The following is a 27392-nucleotide window of genomic DNA, read 5'->3' on the forward strand; positions in this document are numbered from 1 at the left end:
CAGCCAAACCCATTGTCAATCAGGTGAGTGTCTTTGGCCAATGCACCATCTTTATTGCTATCAATAGTTTGGTATAGAAAGATCCTAGGAGGTGTGTAACAAACCAAATGTTTAGTTGATGGATTGAAAAAAGGATGATCACTTGAGTGGACGAGTGAGCGGGTGGGATGGATGTCCCATCAAAGTTAGTTGATCGTCTACAACTCGAACTTGTTTACATGATGATTATCAAGGATCGGGCGAAGATGTAAGTATTCAGGTTGGAATTTATCATCACCTACAACCAATCACGGGATTGACGGCATACTATAAATTCTAAATTAATTGCCAGTTGCTCAACAACCTTGCAACAACAAATAATTGGAATCTTTCCACCAAAGAATGGCTACTGGAAATAAGTTTATAATAGTATTATTCTCTCTATTATTTATTATTATTAATATTTGTATTTCTAATGTGGTTGGCGATAGTATGTAAGTAATAATATCAAAGTAATAATTATTTATTTAGATAATATATAATACTTATACTTATACCTCAATCCATAGGTCATCAAGTCATGGTCCTGAAGTAAATAAAGAGGGCACTGACCCCTTTGGTAAAATGTTTAACATGTACACTAAATTACCTTGAGGTCATAAATATTTGTAAATGCTAACACCCATCATATTGTGAATAAATATTGATCAATCAATAGTCAATCATAGTAGAGGTGGACACCACCTGGAGGTGTTTATTTATACCCTGATGATGAAGCTGTGGGTGAGGCGGCACCAAGATCTTGAGGATCAGAGGGTGACAGGTTGTTGTTGGTAAGTAGTAGTTGCTGCCACTTGTTCTGGCGCCACTTGGACACAAGCTCACTCAACTTCTCCAACTTGATTGGCTTGGCCAAGAAGTCATCCATGCCACTATTCAAACATCTGGCCTGGTCCTCCTTACTAGCATGAGCTGTAGTAGCAATGATTGTTGTTCGCAGTTGTGGTAGTTGATGTCCATTACCATGACCACGACCACTGCTGCAGTTACTGCTGCTTTGTTCTCGTTGTCTTATTGCCTTGGCCACTTGCATGCCGTCCATGCCCGCCATTGAGATGTCCAAGAACACTAGATCATAACGATGATTGTTGTCGAACCTGTCCAACGCTTCGCGCCCACTGGACACAATATCTGGCTTGCAACCTATTGACTCCAACATCTTCCTAATAACCATTTGATTCATATGATTGTCGTCCACCACCAACGTCCTAATCTCCAACTTATCATGTGGGCTCTGTATCGGTTCGACCCTGACCATCCTATGACTCCTCCTTCGTACCTATCATTGAGTGAGTGGATAGTGTGAGCGATTGATTGAATGATGGGTCACGTGGACTAATGAACTTACTCCCAGCATTGAGATGGTGCACTCGAGGAGGTTACACATGCGGATTGGCTTGGTGACGACTTCATTGATACCGCTTGACTTGGCTTCCTTCTCGAGTTGAGGTGATCGCATCTTTAGGGGGAGGAGTAGGAGGAATGGTACATTGATGCCAGCTTCTTTGGACATCGTGTGTAGGGTTTGAGAGACGCCCAGAACGTGGAAGCCAGCAGTTGGGTAGTCAATGATGACCATCGAGTAATGTCGACCATTGGTTATTGACTCATTCCATTTGTTAAGTGCGCCAGGCGGGTCTGATGAGTCCAGTGCGATGTTCCATGCACTCATTTGCTCCTTTAAGAACTTGACTTGGTTGGCGTTGCTTCCGACCATCAATACACGCGCTCCCTTGAAGTCTGGTGGTCGCTCACTGCTCACGGTGTACTGCACTGATCCGCCGACAGGATGCTCCTCAGCCGACGATGTTAAAGATGACGATGGTGATGGTGATGGGGATGGCGACTCCTTTGGGACCGACTTGAACTTGAGTATGGTCCAGAATGTACTCCCCAGACCATATTGACTCTCGACACCAATCTCACCTTTGAATGCCAACTGCGCCAACTCCTTGCAGATGGCCAGTCCGAGACCACTGCCAGCGTACTGTCTGGCAATGCTGCCCTCTGCCTGTGTGAATGCTTTGAACAACAAGGGCAGTGCTTCCTTCTTGATACCAATGCCTGTGTCCTTGACCTCAAGCTTAAGCGTAGTCGTGCCCGACTCAATATTTACAACTTGGCACGTTACAATGATCTCTCCATTGTCTGTGAACTTGACTGCGTTACCAATCTGATCATTATAGATTGGAATAGTGATTGATAGTCAGCAAGATGTCATCGATAGATCAATCAAATTAATCAAACATACCAGGTTTGTGATAATCTGTTTCAACTTGCAAGAGTCACCAATCAAGTTGTGAGGCGTACTGGGATGTATGAAGCACATGAGGTTCAAGGCCTTGGACTGTGCTCGCTCTCCCATCAACTCGCACACCTCCTCAATAGTGGTCCTAATGTCAAACTCGATATTCTCCACATCCATCTTTCCAGACTCAATCTGAACGATCAATAAGTTAGCTCGTGGTCAATCAATACATGGATCGACTTGAGATACATACCTTTGATATGTCCAATATATCATTGAGGATGTTGAGCAAGGAGTTTGAGGCGCGCTGTACAATCTCCAGGAATTGGAGTTGGTCCTCGCTTGTGGCAGTCTTGCACAGGAGCTCAGTCATACCAATTATACTATTCATTGGTGTGCGTATATCATGACTGGTCTTGTTCAATCTCCATCTTGATGATTCCAACGTCTTCTCCTGGTGAGCAGTCCTCGACTCCTCATCCATACGTCTCTGTGTAACATCTCTCTTTGAACAAACATAATAAATTATCCTCTGGAATCCATCAAATACTGGCGATACATTGGCTTCCTGTTTTGATTGTTTCGATCATGATTGGGTGGGTGAGTGAGTTAGTGATTGGAATAGTTCCAATGAGTGATTGAATGATTAGCTTACGAAATATATGACCTTGCCCAACTGATGCTTGGTCCTGATTGAGCCATGCCAACTCTTTCCAACAGTTAGTGTGGCCCACATTGCTGGAATGATGTCCTGGTTATCGATCAGATTTGAGAACTTCTTGCCAAGTATCTCCCATCTCGCATATCCAACTGCTTTGGATGTTACATGATTCAAGTACTTGATGTATCCATCACTAATATGATTGAATGAGTTAGTGTGAGTAGTTGAGTTGATTGATCGAGTGATCACATTACTTACGCGTCCCAAATCTCAATGCCTTCGCCACTGTACTCGATACAGTTGATTATCTTGCGTGTGCTGTTTGCCAACTCATCTGCCTTCCTCATGCAATGATGCTCGCCAACCATCTTCTCAGCACAGTTCAGTCGAACGTCCAGTAGGATGGATGATAATGGATGATGAATGTAATCATTGGCACCTGCGTCCAGAAGTAATGACCATTCAGCAGGTTCATCACTCTTTGATATAACTATGATGACACTATGTGATCCAACAACATTCATCCTCAGATCGCGTATAAAGTCCACTACCTGTCCATCAATGTCGTGCGTGGTTGTGGTGGTAGCAGTGGTCGTTGTCCTGTAGCCAGCGTCAATGACGCTTGAATTGTTGTGATATGATTGTGTTGAGGATGAGGATGAGGCTGGAGTGGCTGCCTCCTCGACGATGGTTGGGAGGGGCGAGCTGCGTCCCAAGGATGTGGTTGCCCTGCCAAAGTCACATCGGCCATCGACATGTATGTTGTCCGATGATGGACATGTGCACTGATTGATGATGATCATTGAGAATGGATCCTTCTGATGCAACTGACTGATGAGATCAATGTCTGGCAATGTGTTGGTGACAGTGTGTCCGCGTCGCTTCAATGTGTTGGCCACCATCTGATTGATTGGAGCATGTGGCTGCTGAACCAGCAGGGTCTTGAATCTGTGGCTCTTCTTGTAGTGATCAAAGAACATTGAGTCTGGCGACTTGAGCACCTCGAACAACATTGTGAACTCGTTCTTGGGCACCTTTGAGACAATGGTCGACAGTTCAGACATGCGTGCATTCGACTCGCCCATTGTGAAGCTGAAGGACTTTGGTCGTCTGAGTCGATCATTTGGTGACTCTGGTACCCATGCTCCCGATGCTACGGGTACAGGTCCAGGTGGTGATTCGCCTGGGTCTGTTGCCCGGTGTCCACCAGGACCACGTAATGAGCCCATTGGTACTGGTGGCGAGACAGGTGTAGTTGGCGAGGGTGGTGTAGTAGGAGGTGGTACAGACCTCTCCAGTCCCAATCTTTGAAGACTAACCTTTAGTTGTGGTGAGTAGAATCTTACAACCCTAAGGATGGTACGTGATCAGGTTGTTGTTAGTGTATGTGGGGGGAGGGACATGTCATGGCTGACATACTTTGCCTTGTCAACAACATCTGATCGTTGTGATTGGAATACACTGGACTCTGGATCAAGAGTGGTGGACCTCTGTCTGGACAGGTCCCTGTTCCAACTCATTGTCTGATCGTTTGATTGATTGATTGCAATTGAATGAGTGAATAAATAAATAAAGTGATTGATTGAATGATGAGGGACAAGCAATGAGAATGAGTAGTATGGAAGTAGTAGTAGATGAGGAAGAATAAGGAGAGATTAACTAATGTTGGTTAAGGAAGAGGATGCAATGGAGGTGAGTGTTGTTGTGCCCCGACCATGACCACGGAGCTCGAGATGGCAGGTCCTTAATTAAACAACCTGACATCCATCATTTCTCATGGTTGCAATGTTGTCACAACACAACATCATCAACAACAACACGAACAAAGTGGATAGATAGAAGGGGAAGAGGAGTTGCTGACCATGTTGGTGTGATGGAAGGGGGATTGAGAAGTTGTTGTGTGAGGACCAGCCCAAATACTTGAAAGGTTGCAAAAAACTTCCCGTTTGTTGTGTCTTTTGCGTTGCAAAACGCTAAAAAAATTACTAAATCAGGCCAAGAGGTACGGACTTGTGGGGCAAACTGATCACATGTGCATGGTTTCATCATAATAACTTATTGGTCCTCATTTACCTCGTTTCATCTCCATTGGAGAGTTGGTTTCTTTGATGTCACCCCCCCTTCTCATTCGTCCAAACATCCATCATTGATTGATGGAATGATTAGTGAAGATAATACCATGAATGGTATGAAAGGTGGATGCATACGTCCAACCTAGTTAACTCACTCCATCCATCACCATCCCTGGCTTAGTATTAAACCTTATCAACCTACCAATACCTTGGAAGGGCATGGAATTGCATGGACCATCAGTTGTTTGTTTATGATTGATCAAACCTCTTTGTAGATTGAATAGACACTCCTTGTATCGATCATCACAAACATATCTGGTGTGATGGAAGGACGAGCGAGCACTCTAGATTTATTGGTTGGATGAATGGATGTACCTCACACTCAAGTCGACTGGGCGTGATCAGTTGATAGATTGATTGAATGATTGGACCATGACCGGTACCTGACTGGACTGATTATATGTTTATTAGAATATAACTCACTCACTCAACTCACTCACTCGATCAATCAATCAGAGTCTTCATCCTCTGAAGACAAAGAGTCAGAGTCTGCTTCATAGTCATGCTCATCTTTGGTAAAGTTTCCATCAACGTCGTCAGTGTCCAGTTCATCTTTGGATGAGCTGGAGTCTGCTTGAGAGGAGCGTGCGGGGGGACCATCCAGGACAATCTCTTCTTCCTCGGCACCGCACTCTGTGATCTTCTTGCGCTCTTTGACAACTGGTGGCTTGTCATTTGCAAAGACAAATGAGGTTGTTCCAGTGCACGCGGCACTCAGCATCTTGTCTGGGATGGTGGACATGTCGTGGTAGTGTTTGTAGTCGGCCAACTCGGTCAGACACATCGTGTCTCGCTTGAACTTTTGGACGCGCTCTGTGGGACGTCGCGCGCCACAGTGGCATACTCCAAGCATGTCGTGAGTATCGCAAATAGTATCCTCACGCAGATTAAAGATGTCCTTGAGGTCCTTCTGATCGAAGGATGGCGCATTGTCAGAGTCTCCCTCGACGACACTGACCGACAGCGCCATCTTGGTGATCTGGCGCTGATAGATCTTCTCCTCGATCGTGCCGGTCGAGAGCGTGCGATAGATTGATACGGGTTTCTTCTGGCCCTCTCTCCACACTCTGGCCATGGCCTGTGCGTCGTTGGCCGGGTTCCAATCGGGGTCGAACAGCACCAAATGATTGGCACCAATCAAGTTGAGACCAATACCACCGGCCTTGGAACTGAGCAAGAAGATGAACTGCGGGTTGGCTGGGTTGTTGAACAAGTTGACCAGCTCCTGACGTCGCTGGATGGGCGTCGAGCCGTCCAGTTGGAAGAACTCATACTTCCTCACCTTGCACATCTTGGCGAGCACGGTGAGTGTCTGTGTGTAGTTGGAGATGACCACGACGCGGTCCTTGGTCCTGGACTTGATCTGCTGCAGCAGGATGTCGAGGAACTGCAGCTTGCCAGAGAATTGTGGCTGGAAGTTGTTGAGATTGAACTCCTTGGGGAACTGCTTCATCACAGAGTCGGCGAGCTCGCGATCCACCGGATCCTCCTTGTCATTGTCGGCCATATATATCAGTTCGGGGCAGTTTGACAACTTCTTTAGCGTAGTGATCAGTGGTAGTGCGCCAGTGAATGATCCAAACTGTCTGGCCTTGACTGCCTCAATCAAATGCTTATACAATGTCTTTTGCAATGGTGTCAACTCACAGAACACCGTATACTCTGTCTTCTTTGGCAAGTATTGAGTGTTGACTGCAGCCGTTCTTCTTAAAATGAACTGTTGGGTAAGTCTTGTCAACTTTGGATAGAGTGTATGAATGAATGAGTTAGTCATGTCCACGAATGAATGAGTGCGGACTACCTACGGCCAATGATCTCTCTCTTCCAAGTCTTTTGTCCTCTGATGTGGCGTCGGGAAGACGTGAAGCGAGGATGGGCGCGTTATATACATTGTTGAAAGTGGAGACGGAACCGAGTACGCCTGGATTGACAAAGTTGACCATGGCGTAGAATTCAGTGAGGTTATTCTGGATGGGTGTACCGGAGAGGATCACACGACGCTTGGTTGGGATCATGTTGACGGCCTGTGTGGACTTGGCGTCGGCGTTCTTCATCCTGTGACCCTCGTCACAGATGATCAGGCCGATCGAGTCGATCTTAACGATCTCGTGTATCCAAATCCTCAGCTGATCGTACGAGATGACCAGCACGTCGGACTTGCCCAGCTCGAGCTCGGCCAGCTTGGCCAGACCCAGCTTGGTGGACTGACCAATGGCCACAGGCTTGATGCCGTCGCCCAACCACTTTTGCAACTCCTGACACCAGTTCCTGACCAAACCGGCTGGTGCCACGATGACCGCCTTCCTGCTGGTGGGCTCGCCGCGGATACCCTGCTTGAGCAGCGTCCAAAGGATCGTGATGGCTTGAATGGTCTTTCCAAGACCCATGTCATCGGCCAAGATACAGCCATTGCCAAAGTTGCCGCGGAATCCAGCAAGACAATCAAACATGAACTGAACACCGATTCGCTGATGAGGTCGCAGCTTGGCGGCCAGGATGGGGTCGACCACAACGGGTATGTTGTTCTCGCCCAGTTGATCCTTGGGCTGGTAGAGGACGACGGCGTTGGGCGAGTATGGGTTGTGCAGCGGCTTTGTCAGACGCTTCACCTTCTCCAGACCTTTGAGGGGCACGACAAAGCCCTTGGGCTTGGCCGCCGCCGACAGTCTGAACTTGAGCTTCTTCTCGCCCTTGGCTTCCTCCTTGCGCGTCTGCACGATCATGTCAGTCTTGAGGAAGATCGTGCCCTTTTTGTACTCGTCCTCCAGAACGGTGATCAATATCTTGACCCATTTGTTGCCGATAGTCATTGTGAAGTCCTCTTGAAAGTAGACCTCCTTCTTCTTGATCAACACCTTTTGTATCTTGCCGCCACCGCCTTCGTCGTCGTCTGTGGCGCCCATGCGAGTGAGTGTTGCGCGACCAATCTGCTTGCCCTCCATCGAGATGACGACCACGGCGTCATAGGTGACCTCGAGGATGGCCATGCCGTCGTCGCCCGCCTTTTGAATGTTCTTGTAGTTACATAGATAGTAGAGTGGCGGTGAGTCGAGTTGCATCACCACGTTCTTGCCCTTGCGATCCTCGTCAGCAATGCTGATTGGTCCCGCTGCCGATGTGGATGCGGCTGCATCGTCATCCTCTGATGACAACTTTGTCTTGCCCATTGTAACATTGAACAACTCTAAATGATTGATTGGCCTCATTGGTGCCTGTTTCTTTCTGCTCTTCTTTGTCATTGCTTCCATCAACTGTTGTTGTTGATCCAACAAGTTCTCCAATGATGGTAAATGTTCTGTCTTTTGTTTCTTTTCATATAATGATGATGGTGCCAATGATCTCTTCATTGTATATCTGTATGTATGTTATATGTATGTATGTATCTGTGTTATGTGTATCAAGTTATCACATTCAACACAATTCACATTCATCACACTTCATGGGATAGAGATAATCACTAAATTCTAAGAAATTCCATTTTTTGCAAGAACTTGAGATCAGGTGATTCTTCACTTTCAAACAAAGTTAGTGAAAGAGAGATAATGAATGAAAGAGATATTGACAAAAATAACATTTGCCCTCAATCTTCAATTTATCAATAAATTAATAAACATATCCAAAAAAGGATATTAGCCCAGAAGACGACAAAACGACTCGTTTTTTCATTTGTCAGACAATCGAGTTAGAGTGAAGGTGTAGAGATAGATAACAAACAATGTCATTCTGGCAGAATATACATTCACAACAGGAGGAAGCTACAATTGATTATGATGACTATGATGAAGATGAGGTTCAAATCGTTAAAGAATCAGATAAATATGATCAAATACATGTAAAGATTGAAGAGTTACAACGTAGTTCACAACAACGAGACAAAGATGATGATGACGATGACAATGTTGACGAATATGATGAGGATGAAGTGTTCAACTCACAGCAACAACGACAACAACAATCGACAAAGCCAACTACATCAACGACATCAACATCAACAACATCAACAACAAACAACAACACTCAACCAATCAAGAGACCAAGAGATGAAACAACGAGTACTGAACATAATGATGTATCGATAAAGATTAAGAAGTCAAGAATATTTGGACCTCCAAATGAGGTCAAACAGGAGCCTCCATTCGACGTATCATCACTCAGACCTTATATGAGCAAGGAGGCCGACGAGGTCTATTCCCAACTCTTTCAACTGCCACTTCGATGGCCAGTCTACGATCGCAAGATTCGACACGAGTACAGCGAGGAACGAGTCCTTCCTCACAACCTCTCCGATCTATACCTCGACCTACTCCAAGACAACATCACTCATATCTGGGATGTCATTCACTCCGTATGTCCTCATTTGAGCAATCCTTGGCAATCATTAACATTCATTGATTGAATGGAAGCAATGCTAACTTCATCACACAAATAGGAGAACAAGACACCGCTCATGCCTAATATGGTCACAGTGCTATCGATGATGTCATGCACATTCCTTACAGACCTCTTGGACAACATATTCTATCACAATGAGTTGACAAACTACCGATTCAGTAAATCAGTTCATACATTGATAGGACGAACCAAGGAGGTCACAATCGAAGAGGTCATCCGCGCTGCAAGAGCAATCGATACACCAAAGTATGTTATGTACAAGGATGTACTGGAATGGAATGGATCACTGACCCATCACTTTACCACAGCATTGATGTAATACTTAGGAAATCAATGCCGGTGCTTAACAAATTGGCCTCGGTCGTCAATGACTACAATAACCTTGACAACAAGATTGCACGTCTAAGGGAGGAGGTGACAGGTATGTGTAATTGATGGATGAATGGATGGACACATCAATCAATCCAATCACTAACTCAATCAAAACTGGAATAATTCCAATTAATTTAGAACCAATTCGACAACTGTTCAAACCTGGTTGGAAGGTCAAGGTGGCAAGGTTGGCGAATGGCTTTTATTATGTTACTCCGCTTGGCCGTGTTATAACAGAGGGTGTCAAGATGGCCCTGTGTCGTTGTTATCAAAAGGAACATAGTGATCCATTCATTATGAAGAAGGTACAAATCTACAACAACCTGATGACGCCGATATGGAAGGCCGAGAAGGAGATCCGAAAGAACCCAGCAGCGTACGAGCGCAAGAATGATGGACACATCCATCATTATCGCTTCCCATTCATTGAAGAAGAAGGCTTCAGGCAGCTCAGAACAAAGTTCAGAAAGTACGCCGCCAAGTACAAGACCAGCATAGCCTAAGCTCAATGAATGTACATATTTCACACATCTGCGATCGTAGACTAGTCTCTCAAGTAAATGCACTCGACCCTCTGGCATGGTCCGGGCCAGCTGGTCTGACTTAAACGCCAGACCTTGGCCAGGCCGACAATGCCGCCACCATTCAATTATCCACACTACTTTATGTTGCACTTGATTCGATGATTGTTCGCTGCCCTCTCAAGGGTGGCCTGACTTTGTGAATGAAGATGAATGGACTTGGTGTAATTGAGCTACAAGTAGTAATATAACATTGATTGAGTTAGTGAACGATCATGATCATGATTGGAGATGGGATATACATACTTAAGAGAAAGTGGTGTGACGAATATATACTGCCTGTTGGTGTTCTCTTTGGCCTTGCCAAGGAGGAGATCGATACTGATACGACGATTGACTTCGTCCATGAAGACATCGAACTCGTCCATGGCTCTGAACGGACACTCCATGGCCTCCCAGAGGGATAGCAGCAGCGAGACGGTGGAGAATGATCGCTCACCGCCCGACAGTTGCTTGGTGTCGCCCTGCTTGGCGGGCGTCTTGTTGGGACCGCTGACGGGCGCCATCTTATTGAGTTGCACGTCGACCTTCAGTCGCTTTTCGTCGTGATCGAACTCGATGCCGCCAGAGTAGCCCTTCTTGGACAAAAAGATGTTGAAGTAGAGCGCCGTACGACGAGAGATCATCATACGGAACTTTTGCCACTTGGCAAAGCGCGCGTCCAGATGTGTCTTCATCTCCTGGTTGAACTTCCTTATGACCTCGCGCGTCTCCTTGACCTCGAGCAGACGCGACTGCGAGTCGCGGTACTGGGCGTACACCTCTGCACGGTTGCGCTTGCCTCGCGACTCGTCCTCCAGCTTCTTGGTGGCCACCTGAATCTCCCTGATGAGCAGCTCGGGTACCTCGCGTGCCGTCACATTTACACGATTGCAGAACTGCTCGGCTTTGCTGCGCTCGGTTTCCAGCGTCTGCTTCTCCTCCTCGAGCTGCGCCTTCATCGCGTCAATCTTCCTCTGGACGTTCTGCGCCTTGACCAGCAGCGAGCCCTCCCTCTGTCTGTACTCGCGCTCCTTCCTCATCATCGCCTTGAGGTTGTTGTCCAGCGAATCCAGTTGAGCCTGCACGGCGTTCTTCTCCCTATCGATGGCGTTGATCTGTTGCATGAACGGCTTCTTCTTGTCTTCGATGCCCTTGCGCTCCTGCTCAAACTCCTTGATCTGCCTCTGAATGCCTTCGATCTCCTCGTCCATCTGATGTATGCCCTGCTCCAACTCCTCAGTCGAGTCCTCGGTCGACTCGACGATCGTCTCCTCAATGTTCTTGACCTCGGTTCTCATGCCCCACAGACTCTTGTTCAGACGGCTGAGCTCCTGCTCCTTCCTGTTGATCTCGTTGGTGAGCTGTGTGTGCGCAGACCTGGCCTGCTGCTCCTGCTGTCGCTTGATGTCGTAGTCTGGTCGCAGGTTGTCCATCTCGCCCCTGAGCGACTGGACGATGGCCTCGACGTTGGTACGCAGCATGGTGGCGTGGGCACCCCTACGCGCTGACGTAAAGTTGCGACCGGACCTTCCTGTAAATATACGGTCTCCTGTTATGGTGAGAGCGTCGTGTAGGTGATCTGGTTGCTGCTCATATATAATATGTTCTCCTTGCTCTCTAGTCTCCACCAGCACGCAAGAGTGTATCTTCCTCGCGTCGATCAAGTAGTTGAGTACCTGAGGTGTGTCCGATTCCAATGCCCTTAGGATGGTCAGGTAGCTTGGGTCAATGTTCATTGAGAGTACATCGGGATAGACCTGATTGGAAAACTTGACAATGATATACTCAAAGTCACTGGTGATTGATTGATTGATTGATATGTTAGCCAATACTCCACTTGGGTAGTGTTGCGTCGTCATCGACTACACTTACCGCATGCCCAACTCCCTGGCCATGGCAGATATGAGCTCTCCATCCGCGTGGTTCTCAACGAGGAACGACTTGAGCATTGGATGTGTGATGCACGACTCGATGGCCAAGGCCCACTTCTCCTCCTTGACCTTGAGCCTCATGCCCAATGGTCCAATGGGCATTCTGCTGAAGCGTCTGGCGTTATCTTGGAGCTTCCTTAGCAGCGCGGGCATCTTCTCGCCATAGACTCGCGAGTTGTCGCCCTTGGACGCCTCGAGACCCTCAATCTGCTTCTGAAGCTTCGACATCTGATAGTTTACATTTTTGGTCAAGCCAGTCAGCTCATTCAGCACTCTCGAAGAGTCTGATTGATCACTCTTCAATGTGTTTAACTCTGTGCCAAGCTGTTGATTGATTGATTGATTGATTATGAGTTAGCGAGTGGCGTGATTGAATGAATGAATGAGAGACTACAACATACCGTGTCTGCCCTGGCTTCACCCTCTTGGAGCTTGGCGTTCTTCTCTTGAATGGCATCGTACTTGCTCTGATTGTTCTTGGACTTTGCATTCTTGGTCTTGATCTCGTTGATGGCCAAGACCTGCTTCTGCTTGCGACCTCTGAAGATGTTCATACGCTTGACCTGATCATCGATCTTGGCCACCACCCTGGAGTCCTCTTTGGACACCTCGTACAGCTGCAGTTGAATGGCCTCCTTCCTGTCCTCGATCGGCTTGATAGTCTCGTTGATCTCTGTGGCCTTTTGTCTGGCCTGCTGTATCTCGCCCTCGATCTTTAGGATCATCGCATTACAGGCATCCATGTCGCCCTGCTCGTTGGCCGCCGTCTCCTGGAAGGTCTCAAACTCCTTTGACTTGCCGGCGATCGTCTTCTCCAACGCCACCACGTATGCCCATGCCAGCTTCTCTTTGAGGGTCGTGATCTTTTGTTCCAAGTTGACCACCTCCTCCAAGCTCTTGTACTCCTCCTTCAACTGCTCCACCTTCTTCTCCATCTCTCCAATCATAATAGTCTTCTTGCTCAATGTCTGTTCAATGTTCTTGATATGATCGTCGATGAAGTTGTAGTCCTTCCTCATCTGGCCAAGTTGTGTAGCATTAAGGAATAACTAAATGATTGATTGCATGAATGAATGATGTAAGTGAGTGAGTGAGCAGACCAGTCGATCAATCAATCAATCAATCAAACCTAACATACGTTGTACTTTGTCTGTGGAGTGGACTCATTGAGGAACTCTCTGCTGGTGTCCTGCATGAGAATGCACATTGGGTTGTCGATCTGGATGTTGAACTCCTCTAGGATGAGCGAGAGGTCGTTGTACCTTGTCGAGATGGTCTTCTTGCCTGTGTGATCTTTAAGCTTGTAGTTGGATGGGCCATTCTTATTGATCCTCCTCTCAATGATAATCGAAGGTCCATACTCTTCAGGTCTATATGCATTTGGTCCTCTATTCCTCAGCTTTACAGATATCAGTGCATGGCTTGAAGAATGATTGATTGATGTTAATAATGATTGAATGATTGAGTGAGCAGGTGAGCTTACCTCGCGTCGTTCTTGACTAGATCTGTTAGCTTGTGACCTCTGTTGGTGAAGCCAGCCTTGGCACCAAGACAGATGATCAGTGCAACAAGTAGCGCACTCTGTTGTTTGAACGAATATGAATGAATGAGTGATGAGCATGTGATTGATTAAGCGAGCACGAGTGTATATAACATAACATACCTTGCCACTTCCATTCTCACCAGAGATAAAGTTGACGTTGGGACCGAGCTTGATCTCAAAGTGACGATGACACATGAAGTTCTCGAGAGTGATTGACTCGATGATGCCGAGCTCAGACTCATCCTGCTCGTTGATTGCGTTGACATCGTCGTCCATCTCCTCATCAGAAGTGTCTTCATCTTGGACCTTTGTATTGGTCTTGCGTTGTTGGGGTGCAGCAGCAGCAGCAGCCTTTGCTCCGTGTCCATTGCTGCTGGCATGTCCATTCATGTTGCCATTGCCTTTACCATTGCCATTGCCATTGCCATTGCCGTTTCCATTAGACTGTTGTTGCCTGCTCCTTGAGGATGAGATTGGTGTGATTGGCTGTGAATGTTGAGCATTGTTGTTGTTGATGATGTCACCATCCATCGACACATCAATCACTATATCCTCTAGACTACTGTTGAATGGGTCTTGTGATGCGCTTGATGATCTTGTCGTGGTCGTCGTGGTCGTGGTCGTTGTAGTTCTTTTCAATCTCTTATGATTGCCACCATTTGGTTGAGAGCTCTCCACCTCATCATCCTCCTCCTCCTCCTCACTACTATCCTGTTGCTTTCTCTTTCCAACCATTATTATCTCTAATTATTATTATTATTATTTAACAATAAAATGTTTGATTGATTTGATGTTTGATATTATTGAATATCTAATGTGACTGTGTTGTACACATTAACATTGAGTATATATGTATGTATGTATGAATATAATAATTTAAATATAAATAAATGTTGACGTTACTGGCTATGAACTAAAGCCTTTGCATTCGCGTCTTTCATTCATTATGTAGAGTGAGTCCTTCAATGTGCTTGCTCACCCACTTTCTTTCCTTCTTTGTTTTTTTGATTTTTTGTTTTTTCCAAATAAACGAATTGAATTGGAGCGCAAGTTCCAATTCTAACTTCAAGTTTGAGTACCTTAAAACTTATTTATTAATAGTCCAAGTTAATATTTATAACTAGTAATAGTAATAGTAATACTAAATAATGACGACAAGACAGAGACAAAAGATACAAGATATCAATACAGGTGATGATGCATCATTGCTCAATCAAACAACATTCCATTCATTTGTTGCTCGTGCTAGACATGAAGCATTGACATCTTGTGATTACTTCAAGTTGCACACCTCTGATACAGATCGTTCAATTGATAATCTATATGAAGAGTTTCATATTGTATGTATGACATTGATTACATAAAGTGTTTGAATGATCACTAACTCATCGCGATGTAATAGTGCATGACTATGTATGATAGGACTAATGTCATTGATGTTGTTATTGGTGATGATTATGAACAGATACAGACCACATCAAGTCTGGTCAATGAACTTGACTTTATACTTGAGACATTGAATGATCGATCGGCCAACATACCTTTGTTTGCAAAGGAGGTAAGTGGATGAGTGAGCGATGTCGCCCGAATGTACCATGTACACTCTAACTAACGCAAACATACACCATTGAATAGATAAGCCAGAAGTTGATTGATAACAAAGCATTCATTGCTAATATGCAGAGAAGAGTTGATACGAATGATACAAACTTGAAGTACTTCAAGTCTGTATTGCTGCAGGCAAAGAGAAGGCTTGTGAATGGAGGTGCCGATGAATCAGACTCGATCATATCAAACAACAACAGTAACAACAACAACAACAACAAGGAGCGAACGACCGTCAGTTCAATCTCACTGGTATACACTCTGTTGCCAGTGGGTGCAGCACTCATGGCTCTATTCATTGCCACAATCGTCTACTATTGGTGATATCCTATCCCCCATCTCATCCTACTTCCCCAGCGATGATCATCAAACCTTCACAGTCAGTCAGCCATTCATCAGTCAGTCTTGCAGGACTGACTGAACAACTCCATCATACATTGGAGAAAGAATGTTGCCATTCATACTGAGTCGAATGGACTTTTCCATACGTGCTTGGCATGAGTCAACCATGGTAGCGGCCCAGTTGGCGACACAATAGACCAAATGGTAATTTGGCTTGGCTTGGCTTTTAGCTCGACACTATTGCGATCACATCCATCATTAATGGCAAGAGAGAGAGAGAGAGAGAGTGGACAATATTGACCAAGATAGCAAGATGGACAAGTCCACATTGTCACTCTCTCACCTCACATCAAGAACCCGATGTTCAATTAATACAATGTGTGAATCTAACTTCATTGAATCCATGGTGATATACGACTCCTAAAGTGTTGGACTCTGATTGGTGAAGACAGCAAAGATCGAAGAATAAGTTCCCATTAGTATTAGTTTCCAGGTCCAGCCTAATATATTACGTGAGATCACATTCACATGTCATAACATTCACTAACACAAAAACTCCGAACGCGTAGGACTACAACAGATGGATTACCAAAGGTGAGCGTGTGTGTCGAACAATGTGCGCCACAACCACATCCATCGTTGTAACAACATTGAATACCATTTCCATTCATATTGACACTCTTGACATTGTGGTCTCATTCGTTTCGCTGCATTTAGAAGGTGTCGGTTGGTCAAAGACAATGAAAAACGTGTGTTGTGGGGTGTGTGGGTGGGGTTAGGCCGACCGAAGCCTAAGTGAAGCCTCACACGATACATGCAGGGCAGTTGGTAATAGAGATAAAGATAGATCATTGTTGGATTCTTGAAGTTTTGAATTCAATGACTGTACTTTGACTAAAGTCAAAGAAGGAGTGACAGGGGGAACGTTCCCCGGCCGGGGGTGTGTACTGAGATGGTGGCAGCATGGTGGTGCTTGGTGATAGGCCGAGTATCAGTGTCAGAGTGTGGGGGTGGACTGAGCAGGAAGCTGCCGCTGTACAGTTACTTCCCAAATCTCACAAAGTGATCTGACATTCGTTGTCCTACTCCTATCTATCTTGTCAATCTTACCCCAGCCACCCCCACCCGCCCATCAACCTGCTTGGCCCCCACCCGACTGTCCTACCAATATGGTAACATCCAAGTCCTAATATAACCAAGAGTAGTGGAATTATAGGTAGATCGATGTATAGATAGATACAACAGTTAAAGATTGATATATATACTTATATTCCAATGTCATCTTCAAAGTCCATTACCTTGAACTATCAATCAAGTAATATATAACTTCACCTATCTGTTTATCTTCTACATCATTCTATGTTGAATAATAATTATATCCAATTATCTCTAATACATCAATCACTTGTTTGTATGTATCATTCATTCAATCAATCACTCAATCACTCAATCAATCAACATGTCTTCATGAACCCATTCATTATCTGCAAAGCCATCAACCCATCTGTCACCCAACCACAATTCCCATGATCACACAGACTTGTGTAGCCATAGTTATCATCATTCATTCGCCCCCATTCGATTCGGCACTTCATCCATCACACACATCCACACACTTATACTTTGCCAATTGCAAACATGTTTGTCGTTCGTTTGCCATCAACTACACGCATGGTCGCACGATTGTACTTTGGGACCACGCTAAGACACACACGCACACTTCACTTGTTTGTTATTGTTGTTGTTGCTTAAGGTAAAGCAAGAGGTGCGCATAGGGTGCTGCATGCATTGGACCAACCATACCACTTCATTCATCGACGCTACTCGTCTACTCCTCACTTTACTCTACTCTTCTTTGGAAGAAGATGTTGTTGTTAGAGAGAGCAGAGTTAGATTAGATTAGATTTTGTTAATAGACACAATAATTTAAATATTTAAATGTCTAATGTTGTTGCAATGGTCACAATTCAATGTATTATCCACATGTTTGCAACTTAAAATGACGAGAGAAAGACAACTCGGTAGTGACCACGGCAGTTGATGCGCATCTGTCATCGTCTCTACGGTCGATCATACAACCCTCATCCGGATGTCAATGGCCCGCATTAGTATGCGGGCATCGCCATTGACCACACTCACAATCATACACATACGGCTATTCAAAAGCTGATCAACTCTTTTTTTTTTTTTATTCGGCTTGTGGAGACAGTCCGGCCCAAGTGGCCCACCTCTCATTGCCAACGACGTCGTAAAATGTAAAATATCAGCAAAAACGATCACATCAATCGCTGCATTTGTCATTGAAAAAACCGTGGGCCAGTTCCTTTGCTTGTAACGACATTATTGCCTCTGGAAAGCTTGCTACCACAAAGCGAATGGTGTTCGTCGAGTTGAGAACAGTCCTCTGCGGCAACTGGCCCACACGGCAGGCAATGTCGCCAAAACAAACCCCCACACGAGTGTTGTATCTCATAAAGATATCTAGTGTGGTCCCGGCCTCACGAGGCCATAGCCCAATACTAAAAGTATGTGGGGGCCACTCATACACACACACTCTCTCTCACTAACACACTATGTTGATAGAGATAGATAGTTAGATACGATGTACTACCATCAACAGCCTATCCTATTAATTAAATTATATTTTAATTGACCTATGCTGTCTGATGGTGAGCAGAGGATCAGACTGATGGGCACCCGTCAGGTTGTCTGTCTCAATCACACATGTCCTGATTTCCCAACATCAGACCAACAACAAACAAACAACAACAACAACAACCCAGCCGGCCAGTCAGTCAGCTGCCATTGCATCCTCCAATTCCACTTGCCTTCCTCCATCCATCAATCAATCATCCCAATATCTATCCATTCCATTCCATCAATCATCATCACTTTACACACACATACATCAATATTCATATACACACATAACATTACCTTTACCCTTTTTTACCTTACCAATACCTACCCTTGATTCACCAGTGCTGTTTGCTTAATTCAATCAGCCAGTCTCTTCTTCGCTTCTTCCTCCAGTCTCTTCACCATCCTGCACCATCCACTGCAATCCATCCACATACCAWTATCACCCATCCACCTCTATGCTTAGCTCATCATCATCAACAACATCATTACCATCAACAACATCTCCACCAAAGTCAACAACTTATTAATCCTTTTAAACAATCCTATCTCTACCTTCCTACTTTTTTTCCCCTCCTCCCCTTCACCTATAGCTCCGGAACAACCGTACCCATAGGCTATACACCAACCATCTCCAAAGTCCCACTTTAACCTCTCAATACAATTACCATTGTACCTGCAATCACAGTCCGATATACTGAAATATATCACAATCAATCAAGTCGTCAATTCCACCCCCAACACACACAATCACTCATATAACAATCCCAGTTTCCACCTTTTTCCAATCACATCAACTCATCAAATCATACAATAATGACTTCAGCCACATCCACCAACACATCTACATCCACATCCATGGATAACCAACAACAATCCAGAAGTAGTGCCTACCAGAGAATGTTCAAGAAGCTGCTGCAGCACCGCTCACAGCTCACCCAGAAGCCTCTGGAGGCCGAGAGAATCGTCGCATCATACAAAGTGTACGGCTGGTTGAACAAGCATGACCCAGCCTACAAGTCGACCGCCTTCCGCCGTGAGGTGCTCGTCGCCATCGACGAGATCTTTGAGATCGTTTTGGCCATCCTGGACATGATGAAGTGCTCATCAAACCTCCTGGTGCCCATCATCATCTACGCCGACAAGTTTGTAAATAGAAGTGGTATCAAGCACAATCAACTGTTCAATCTGTTGCTCACAAGGTATGTCTCCAATATTCATTTCCAAGTCAATCTATCCATATACTAACATTCAATCACAACAGCTGCATCGTCACACTTAAGTTCTGGTCCGAGTCCACTCAGGTCAACAACGCCATCATTGCTGAGATCTTCAACTTTTCGCTGAAGGACATCAACTTGATGGAGCGTCGCTTCCTGGTGGCCATTGATTACAGCCTGTGTCTGTCATCTCTGGACGTTGCCGCCTTCCTGCTGAACCTGTTCGAGTCACAACACTTCTTCCTGTCTTCGTTCGAGCACCCCTTTGACAACGCACCCCAGCTGGTCAGGAAGCCTGCCGAGCTGATGCAGTTCCAGCAACAACAGCTTCAACAGCACTTCCTGATGCAGCAGCAGATGGAGCTCCAGATCCAGCAGCAGCAGCTACAACAGCAGCAACAACAACACTTCTATAACAACAACAAGTCACAACAACAACAAGTTTACATGGAGTACCAATCATCCAATCAGATGATCACTTGCTAGGCCCAACCTAGCACTATTATATATATCCATATATTATATATCTTATATATATTATCCATTCCATATATAACTCTATCTCTATATAACAACTTTTACCTTGAGGAACCAAACATCCAACATCCATTGCCATGCCAAGCCAATCCTGTCACCAATCAATTTCCACCACTCCCATACCCCATCACCCGACTATCATACCATATAACAACAACAACAACAACAATAATAATAATAATAATAATCCAATCCGATCGAACATGGATTAACAATCAAGCAATCAACTCAATCACTCATGGCCAACTTCAATTCATACACATACTACACCATTCCTCAGCCAACCCTTCTTCTCCTTTTTTCCCCTTCCATTGCCCCACCGGCCAACTTGCTGGTTAGCAGTTAACTCCAATACTTTACCTTGGACTCCGAATCAATTGAATAAAACCCTTAATACCAAAACTTCCAAAGACTGTCTCTTTGATTGACTGATAGAGTTGGACATGGCGTTGGCCACATATGCCATTCATGACTTTGGTTGATGATCGGATCGCGATCAATCGATCGGTGATCCACCTTGGTAGGTTGGCGAATGTACATGTATATATTTATTGTTTGGGATGGATTATTGATGGTAGTGGCCATGTCTAGCAACATGGAATATGGCCTCCATCAATAAACTTCTTCAGTGAACCACGAGCAAAGTATGGCTTCTCGGCTGATCCATCATTCCTCTCACTATCCTCACAGAAACATAGCAACATCGTATCAATAGCCATATGGTACACAGACATGAATCCTCCAGCAATAAAGAATGCAATGAATCCAATTAACTAATTATATTAATTAACCGATATGTTAGTAATTGATTGATTGATTGATTGAATAGATATTGTGGAAATACATACTATAACAGGTACAACATAGAATCCAGAGTTATCCACACGTTGGAGGACGTAGAATGCGATACCAACTGTTACTACAGTGATGAGTATACGTCCAAGGAATAACAAGAATGAACTTATTACACTCACGGCAGCCACTCTCAACACATTGCTAACAATCAATGAGAATCCACGTCTTGCTCCTTTACAGAATGAGTATCCATAGATTGATATCTAAGTATGATTGATTGAGTGAGTGAGTATGATTGAGAATGGATGGATGATTGACCAACATACCATAATATAAGCATTCTCATCAATAAACTTGATAAACCTCTCGAAGCAACCGAGGAGACAGTCGAGACATTTGAGGACGAAACGTGCGAGGTATGCCTCTTTGCCTTTGAACTTCTTCTCGATCAAGCGGAGCATCCATCGAATGAATTGTACGACGGCCAGGATGAGTGAGCCAAGCGCCAGTGAGCCAAGATGGTAGCGTAGCACGCGGAAGAATGACTTCCACACGGGGAAGTACGGTGTGTCCTTCTTGTTCATTACCCAATACCAAAGTGCAATGGCACCGGCTATAGTGCACTGGTTAACGGCCAATATGAATGCGTACGTCCATAACAGTCCAAAGAAGTGATAGAGCTGCAGATAGGTCAGCTTGCGACTGGGCAGGAAGCCCAGGAACACGCCGTTATCGTCGTAGGTGGCCGTGCCGGCCGTGGCGAGGTACACTGTGATCACGGTCCAGTATGCAATGAAGGCGCACAGCACGACAAAGATGAATACGGGGAAGAAGAAGATGGAGGGCATGGTGCCGACCGCCCTGCTCGACTCCTTGATGATGCCAATGGCCAGACGAATACGCGAGATCATGGCCAACACGATCAATGCCAGGATGCCTGTTATGCAACATAGTATGATGAAGATAACCTTGAGCGCCAGAACATTGTCGTACTGCAGAGGCAGACGTTGGTTGGGTGGGATCGAGTTGTAGGTGTCCTGTGCCTTCTGCCATTGATAATACACCTGGACACACAGCAGACTCAGCAAGGCAATCACGCCCAGCACGGTGGCCCACGTCAGCAGACCGGCCAAGAAACGCAGCAGGAAGATGTAGATGAGGCCGGCGGCCAGGGCCACCAGCGCGCCATAGACAATGTAGCGCCAGTCCTCCACGATGTCTGTGAACAGCTTGTTGGACGTCTCGCCAAAGTTGTCGCTGATGATCTGGAACACCTTGTCGGCGATGGAGCTCGTGGCGTTGGTGAGCTCGGTGGGCACGCAGCGATTGAGCACGGGGGTGGACGCGATGCTGCCCATGCACGTGCCATTGGGGAACACCTGGTCCATTGCTGGCGTGGTGTCGTAGGCGCAGATGAGCTCGGTTTCATTCGAGGGGATCAAATACGTCACGGTGGGGCATTGATTGACACATATCGCGCGGTATGATGTGAGCAATGGATAATATATAAAGTAGACGTACTTCTCGTTCGTAAAGTCCTTTGAATAGTTTGATGGAATCTTTCCTGCCTTTACATTATCAATTCCACATGTGTTACCTTGATAGTCTGTTCCATAAAGTAATCTATGATTGTTTGATTGATTGTGTGATTGTGATTGTTCCAGGGAGTCAATAAGCATGTTCCATTATCATTATCATGATCCATGACCTCTCATACCTCTTTGGATCACCCTCTCTTAGACCATATACAGCGACAATGATCATTCCAGCCCAAAAGGCAATGAAAAGGAGCAGGAAGAAACAATCATGGCACTTCCTCTTGGCATAGACTCCCTTGTTCCTTATCACTTCATGTGATTTCTTAACATGACTCTCTTTCTGATGTTCTGTCATTGTATTATTATTACATATACTATACTATTGTGATTGAATGATTGAATGATTGGTTCAATCAGTTAAAGTGATTGATAAACTTTATGAGATGGATAGGATGGCTGGGATGACACCATCGCAAGTCGTGGATGTTTAGGGTAGGATTAAGTTGGTCACCAACACTTTGGGCGCATTCGTCAGGTGTAAGACCTTAGGACTTCGACTTTAAGTAACTATTTTTTTGAAACAACCTTGTGCAAAAATAAGTGTGTGTTTGATCGATCAGTTGGGCGATCCCATCGATCACAAGATCCCACAAATATTGACCAACACTGCTCACGTGGTATTTTATCATTTAGAGATATAATATCATATCATATTATATTATTACAAAGAACATCTTGAAGTTATCTCATTTTACTTAATAAAGTAATTCTATTACCATTCAGTTATTGCAATAACATACGATGAATTAATTAATATTTTTTCTTTGTATATGTAATGGTTTAATGAGAATGGGGTTGGAAAGATTACATTTTTGATTGAAATCATCTTCAACCGGTTGAATATTAAAAATATTAATAAATATATATTTTTATGAAATCATATTACAAAGATATGTAGTTTGTGTATACAACATACATATATGTTGGGTTTCCAAACCAATCACTATATCAATCAAATAATTAATCAATCCATCTATTAATCAATATATTATCTTATCTACTTTTGAAATAATAATGAAGTTTATTTTATTATTACTATTTCTTTCAATCTTAACCATATATATAAATGCTAGGTAAATAAATCTTTAATTAATATTCTAACCTACAATCATATAACTAATATATCATGAACAATAGTATGGATATTATCCTGGATCAAAATAGATATCATTTTACTTCTTCAAATCCAAATAACTACTACTCAGAGTTAAACAATAGTGTTGCATTTACCAATAGCATGGATGATGGAAATGGAAGTAATTACAATGCCTCAACCAGTTCAGACATTGTTATATTCAATTCCTCTAATAGACACCAAATTCGAATAACCAACAATGATGTTAGTGATGTCACTGATAGTGGTAGCATCCAAAATCAAAATTATAATTCATTTATCAAGGAAGATGAATATTAATGAAAAATCAATCCATAAATAATAGTTGATCACTTATCAACTACATGACAAGTTAAAAGTTGTTAGAGTGAGTGTTCACACACAATCAGAATTCTTATTGTATCCTGATTAGGACACCAAGTGCCTACAACACTATCGGTCAATTTCATTTTTTACAAATCATCTGAATCCCAATATTGATGATCATTGCACTCCTTTTTTGGTGAATACTACGACTTAAGGACATCAAACGACGACGATTCACTCAATCACCCAATCACTCAATCAATCACATACATACATACATTAACACATAAACAATCAGATCACAAAAGATAACATGGTCACTATATGTAAGAGCATACAGGCACTGCGATCAACTATTAGAGAGCGTGTGATTGCCACGAGAGCAAAGCTTAATGTCAATGAGCCAACGATAGGCTTCGTCCCCACGATGGGCTACCTGCATCGTGGTCATATATCATTGGTCGAGCAGGCCAGGACCAGGTCCAACATCGTCGTCGCCTCGATCTTTGTCAACCCGACGCAGTTCGCCCCGACCGAGGACCTGGCCGCCTACCCCACCGACATTGACAATGACGTGCGTCTGCTGACGGCGGCAAACGCCGACATTCTGTTCCTACCGCCCGTCAAAGAGATGTACGGCGAGCACGCCTCGACCTATGTCGACGTCGCATCGATGGACAATGTAAGCGAGAGTAAAGCGCGTCCGGGTCACTTCCGCGGCGTGGCCACCATCGTCACCAAGCTGCTCAACATCGTGCAGCCCGACTACATGTTCATCGGACAGAAGGACGCCATGCAGTGCGTCTGTCTTCGTCGTCTCGTCAACGATCTCGCCTTCAACACCGAGGTCGTGGTGGGTGACACTGTTCGCGAGGCCAACGGCCTGGCAATGAGCAGCCGCAACAGCTATCTGACGCAAGAGGAGCGCGAGGAGGCATCGGCCATCTATCGCTCAATGTCCGAGATGAGGCCTCTCGCTGGCAGTCTCCTGCGCAATCAGTTCATCAATCAGTTGCAGACCAAGATCGAGTCGTCAAGCTCCAAGATGAAGGTCGAGTACATCAGTCTTGCATCGCCAGAGAATGGTCTCGAGATCACTGGCGATCAACCTCTGCCTGCTTCCATCCTCTCTCTGGCCGTCTTCTTCCATGGCCAGAACAGACGAACTAGATTGATAGACGTTATGATCCTGTAATGGAGAGAGCAGCTTGCGTATACCTACTCTCTATCTCGAGTAGTAGTAGTAATTTATTATAAATATATATATATGTACAGCTTCCCTCTTCCTTCTTCAATGAAATGGGTAAGCCTTTAGAAGATGACTTCAATGTTGTCATTGTCATAGATGTCCTCATACTTGTGAAGACGGTGTGGCTGCTGCTGGCTTTCCTTGGCAAGTGACATCAATGCACTGATGCTATTGAGGCTGTTGTTGTTGATGTTGCTGGATGACTTGCTCAATTGATGATGTTGAACGAATGGACTACTCAGCTCACGGTGTTGTGGCTGTTGTTGTGACTGTTGCTGCTCACGTTGTTGTTGCTTCTTGTGATGTTGCAACATCAGTTGCTGTTGTTGCTCGGCCAGATACTTTTGCAAGAGGAAGTCGTGGAAAGATGAGTTGGCGGCTGCACTGTTGGTGGACGAGGACAACTGTTGTTTGTTGGACTTTTGAGTCTTGGGCACGACGCGGTCTCCATCATGACTGGACTTGGAAACAACAATATCTGGCAGTCTCACATGAGAGGTGGATGGGGATGAAGAAATAGGACTAGTATTGTTATTATTATTCTGTTGTTGTTGTTGCTTTTGTATTTGTTGTTGTTGTAATTGTATTTGGTGTTGTTGAAGGAGCTGTGAATGTTGTTGTTGTTGGGCGGCGTGTGGTTGTGGATGAAGATGTTGGTTGTGGTTGTTGTTGTTGTTCGTGGAAGTACGACGGTTCTTCTTCCTCATGTCTGTCAAGTTGTCAGACCTTCTCTTCAATTGTATCATTAAATAATTATAATATGCTGGAGATGATAAGTTTCTCTCAACAGCAATAGTATTATCCATTGTTATATTGGATGATGTAGTAGTAGTAGTAGTAGTAGTTGTAGACATAGTTATATTAATAAATAAGATATAGTTATATAATAATAATATATATAATAGATAGTTTAATTAATATATGTTATTTAAATAAGGTATAGTCGATGTCATCCCAACAATTAATTATAGTTGGTCTTTTAATATACGCGCGCCTCTACGCTGGATCGAACCAACAGCCTTACTGACTGCCTTACCACTTTTGAACCATCATCACAATCAACACTCAATCACTCTCACATCACATCAATCCATCCATTACAATCAATCAATTAATTGTGGATTCCCAACAACAAAGAGTAGTACTCATATATGGACAGTGGCCTACCACCGACACCTTTGCATGCCACTCTGCCCATGATCACGGCCCCGCCAAATACCACTAACTCGGGGGTATGGTGGTAGTGTGTCTGCCCCTCTAGAAGGACATGTAGTTTAACTCTTGTGATCAGATGTAATGTACTGGTTGGTCCATTGTTATATACATCAATACGCTCATCATTCACATTCACATTCAATCAATCAATCAATCACACATATTTAGTGTGATGGATGATCACACAAGCACACAGAGTGCTCGTCACTGATCTCCCAATCACCCAACAACAACATCAAACAATCATCCAAATGTGCCCTCACTCTCATCAATCCGCTGTATATCTCTACTTTGGATCATCCAACCAACCATCATTAGGCCAAGTGGTACCGGTGAACGGAGCGTGGTCTTTGTTTGAAGGGGACACCTATTAAACCAACCACGCTGCAGGTTGGTTGGTTGTTTATTTGTTTCTTTGTCTCCATCGCACTATCACAATCACACACTAACACACATAGAAAACCTTACGCTGGTCGATGTGTGATCAATCACAACCTTAACACACACTCACTCACATCAACAGTATCATCAACACACACACACACATGACACACATTACCTTGAGGCGACGTCTATACCATATTTGGTGGCATGCGCTTTCTGGAGCAAATGGATGATCTGATGGTAAATGTTGATACCTTAGGGTATGTGACCACTCCCAAGGCCTTGATTAACAACGACCTTCTCATTCCTTAGCCAACACTATAGCAAGTATGGCAATAGTGTGGTCTAAAACAACAGCAACAACAACAACAACTCTTACAACAACAACAACTTGTATGAGCTTGTCATTCGTGTGTGTAATGTAATATTAACCAAGACCAAAGGCCATCTGTGAATGAATGTATGTGCCACGCCAATAAGTGTGTTTGATCATGTGTCGGTTTAAC

General features: G+C 44.5%; 9 protein-coding genes across 9 annotated transcripts; 4 read left to right on the plus strand and 5 right to left on the minus strand.

Moving 5' to 3' along the window:
- Nucleotides 1-733: 733 nt before the first annotated feature.
- SAMD00019534_016340 (hypothetical protein) lies at nt 734-4468 on the minus strand (the record flags this gene model as incomplete). The annotated part of the gene is made up of 7 exons (XM_012902225.1): nt 734-1318; nt 1388-2212; nt 2291-2479; nt 2541-2855; nt 2943-3141; nt 3207-4298; nt 4368-4468. The coding sequence occupies 7 exons, from the start codon at nt 4466-4468 to the stop codon at nt 734-736; spliced, it is 3306 nt and encodes a 1101-aa protein (XP_012757679.1).
- Nucleotides 4469-5528: 1060 nt separating this feature from the next.
- On the minus strand, nt 5529-8439 carry SAMD00019534_016350 (hypothetical protein; the record flags this gene model as incomplete). The annotated part of the gene is made up of 2 exons (XM_012902226.1): nt 5529-6818; nt 6886-8439. Coding segments are annotated over 2 exons (2844 nt in total), but the record flags the coding sequence as incomplete, so codon positions are not given.
- A 356-nt stretch (nt 8440-8795) lies between these two features.
- On the plus strand, nt 8796-10347 carry SAMD00019534_016360 (hypothetical protein; the record flags this gene model as incomplete). Its single annotated transcript, XM_012902227.1, has 4 exons — nt 8796-9425; nt 9510-9718; nt 9799-9893; nt 9983-10347. The coding sequence occupies 4 exons, from the start codon at nt 8796-8798 to the stop codon at nt 10345-10347; spliced, it is 1299 nt and encodes a 432-aa protein (XP_012757681.1).
- Nucleotides 10348-10502: 155 nt separating this feature from the next.
- SAMD00019534_016370 (hypothetical protein) lies at nt 10503-14616 on the minus strand (the record flags this gene model as incomplete). Its single annotated transcript, XM_012902228.1, has 7 exons — nt 10503-10560; nt 10672-12201; nt 12280-12662; nt 12740-13387; nt 13477-13759; nt 13822-13919; nt 14002-14616. 7 exons carry the CDS (start codon nt 14614-14616, stop codon nt 10503-10505), a joined length of 3615 nt encoding a protein of 1204 aa, XP_012757682.1.
- A 413-nt stretch (nt 14617-15029) lies between these two features.
- On the plus strand, nt 15030-15807 carry SAMD00019534_016380 (hypothetical protein; the record flags this gene model as incomplete). The annotated part of the gene is made up of 3 exons (XM_012902229.1): nt 15030-15221; nt 15284-15439; nt 15517-15807. Coding segments are annotated over 3 exons (639 nt in total), but the record flags the coding sequence as incomplete, so codon positions are not given.
- Nucleotides 15808-19251: 3444 nt separating this feature from the next.
- Nucleotides 19252-20431, plus strand: SAMD00019534_016390 (hypothetical protein; the record flags this gene model as incomplete). The annotated part of the gene is made up of 3 exons (XM_012902230.1): nt 19252-19670; nt 19733-20159; nt 20327-20431. Coding segments are annotated over 3 exons (951 nt in total), but the record flags the coding sequence as incomplete, so codon positions are not given.
- Nucleotides 20432-20812: 381 nt separating this feature from the next.
- On the minus strand, nt 20813-22934 carry SAMD00019534_016400 (hypothetical protein; the record flags this gene model as incomplete). The annotated part of the gene is made up of 4 exons (XM_012902231.1): nt 20813-20998; nt 21074-21283; nt 21347-22643; nt 22738-22934. Coding segments are annotated over 4 exons (1890 nt in total), but the record flags the coding sequence as incomplete, so codon positions are not given.
- A 1387-nt stretch (nt 22935-24321) lies between these two features.
- On the plus strand, nt 24322-25233 carry SAMD00019534_016410 (hypothetical protein; the record flags this gene model as incomplete). The annotated part of the gene is made up of 1 exon (XM_012902232.1): nt 24322-25233. A coding segment is annotated over one exon (912 nt), but the record flags the coding sequence as incomplete, so codon positions are not given.
- A 119-nt stretch (nt 25234-25352) lies between these two features.
- SAMD00019534_016420 (hypothetical protein) lies at nt 25353-26141 on the minus strand (the record flags this gene model as incomplete). Its single annotated transcript, XM_012902233.1, has 1 exon — nt 25353-26141. A coding segment is annotated over one exon (789 nt), but the record flags the coding sequence as incomplete, so codon positions are not given.
- Between the last annotated feature and the right edge of the window lie 1251 nt (nt 26142-27392).

Source organism: Acytostelium subglobosum, assembly GCF_000787575.1.
Source record: "Acytostelium subglobosum LB1 DNA, scaffold: scaffold3, whole genome shotgun sequence".
In the NCBI taxonomy this organism is placed as follows: domain Eukaryota; phylum Evosea; class Eumycetozoa; order Acytosteliales; family Acytosteliaceae; genus Acytostelium; species Acytostelium subglobosum.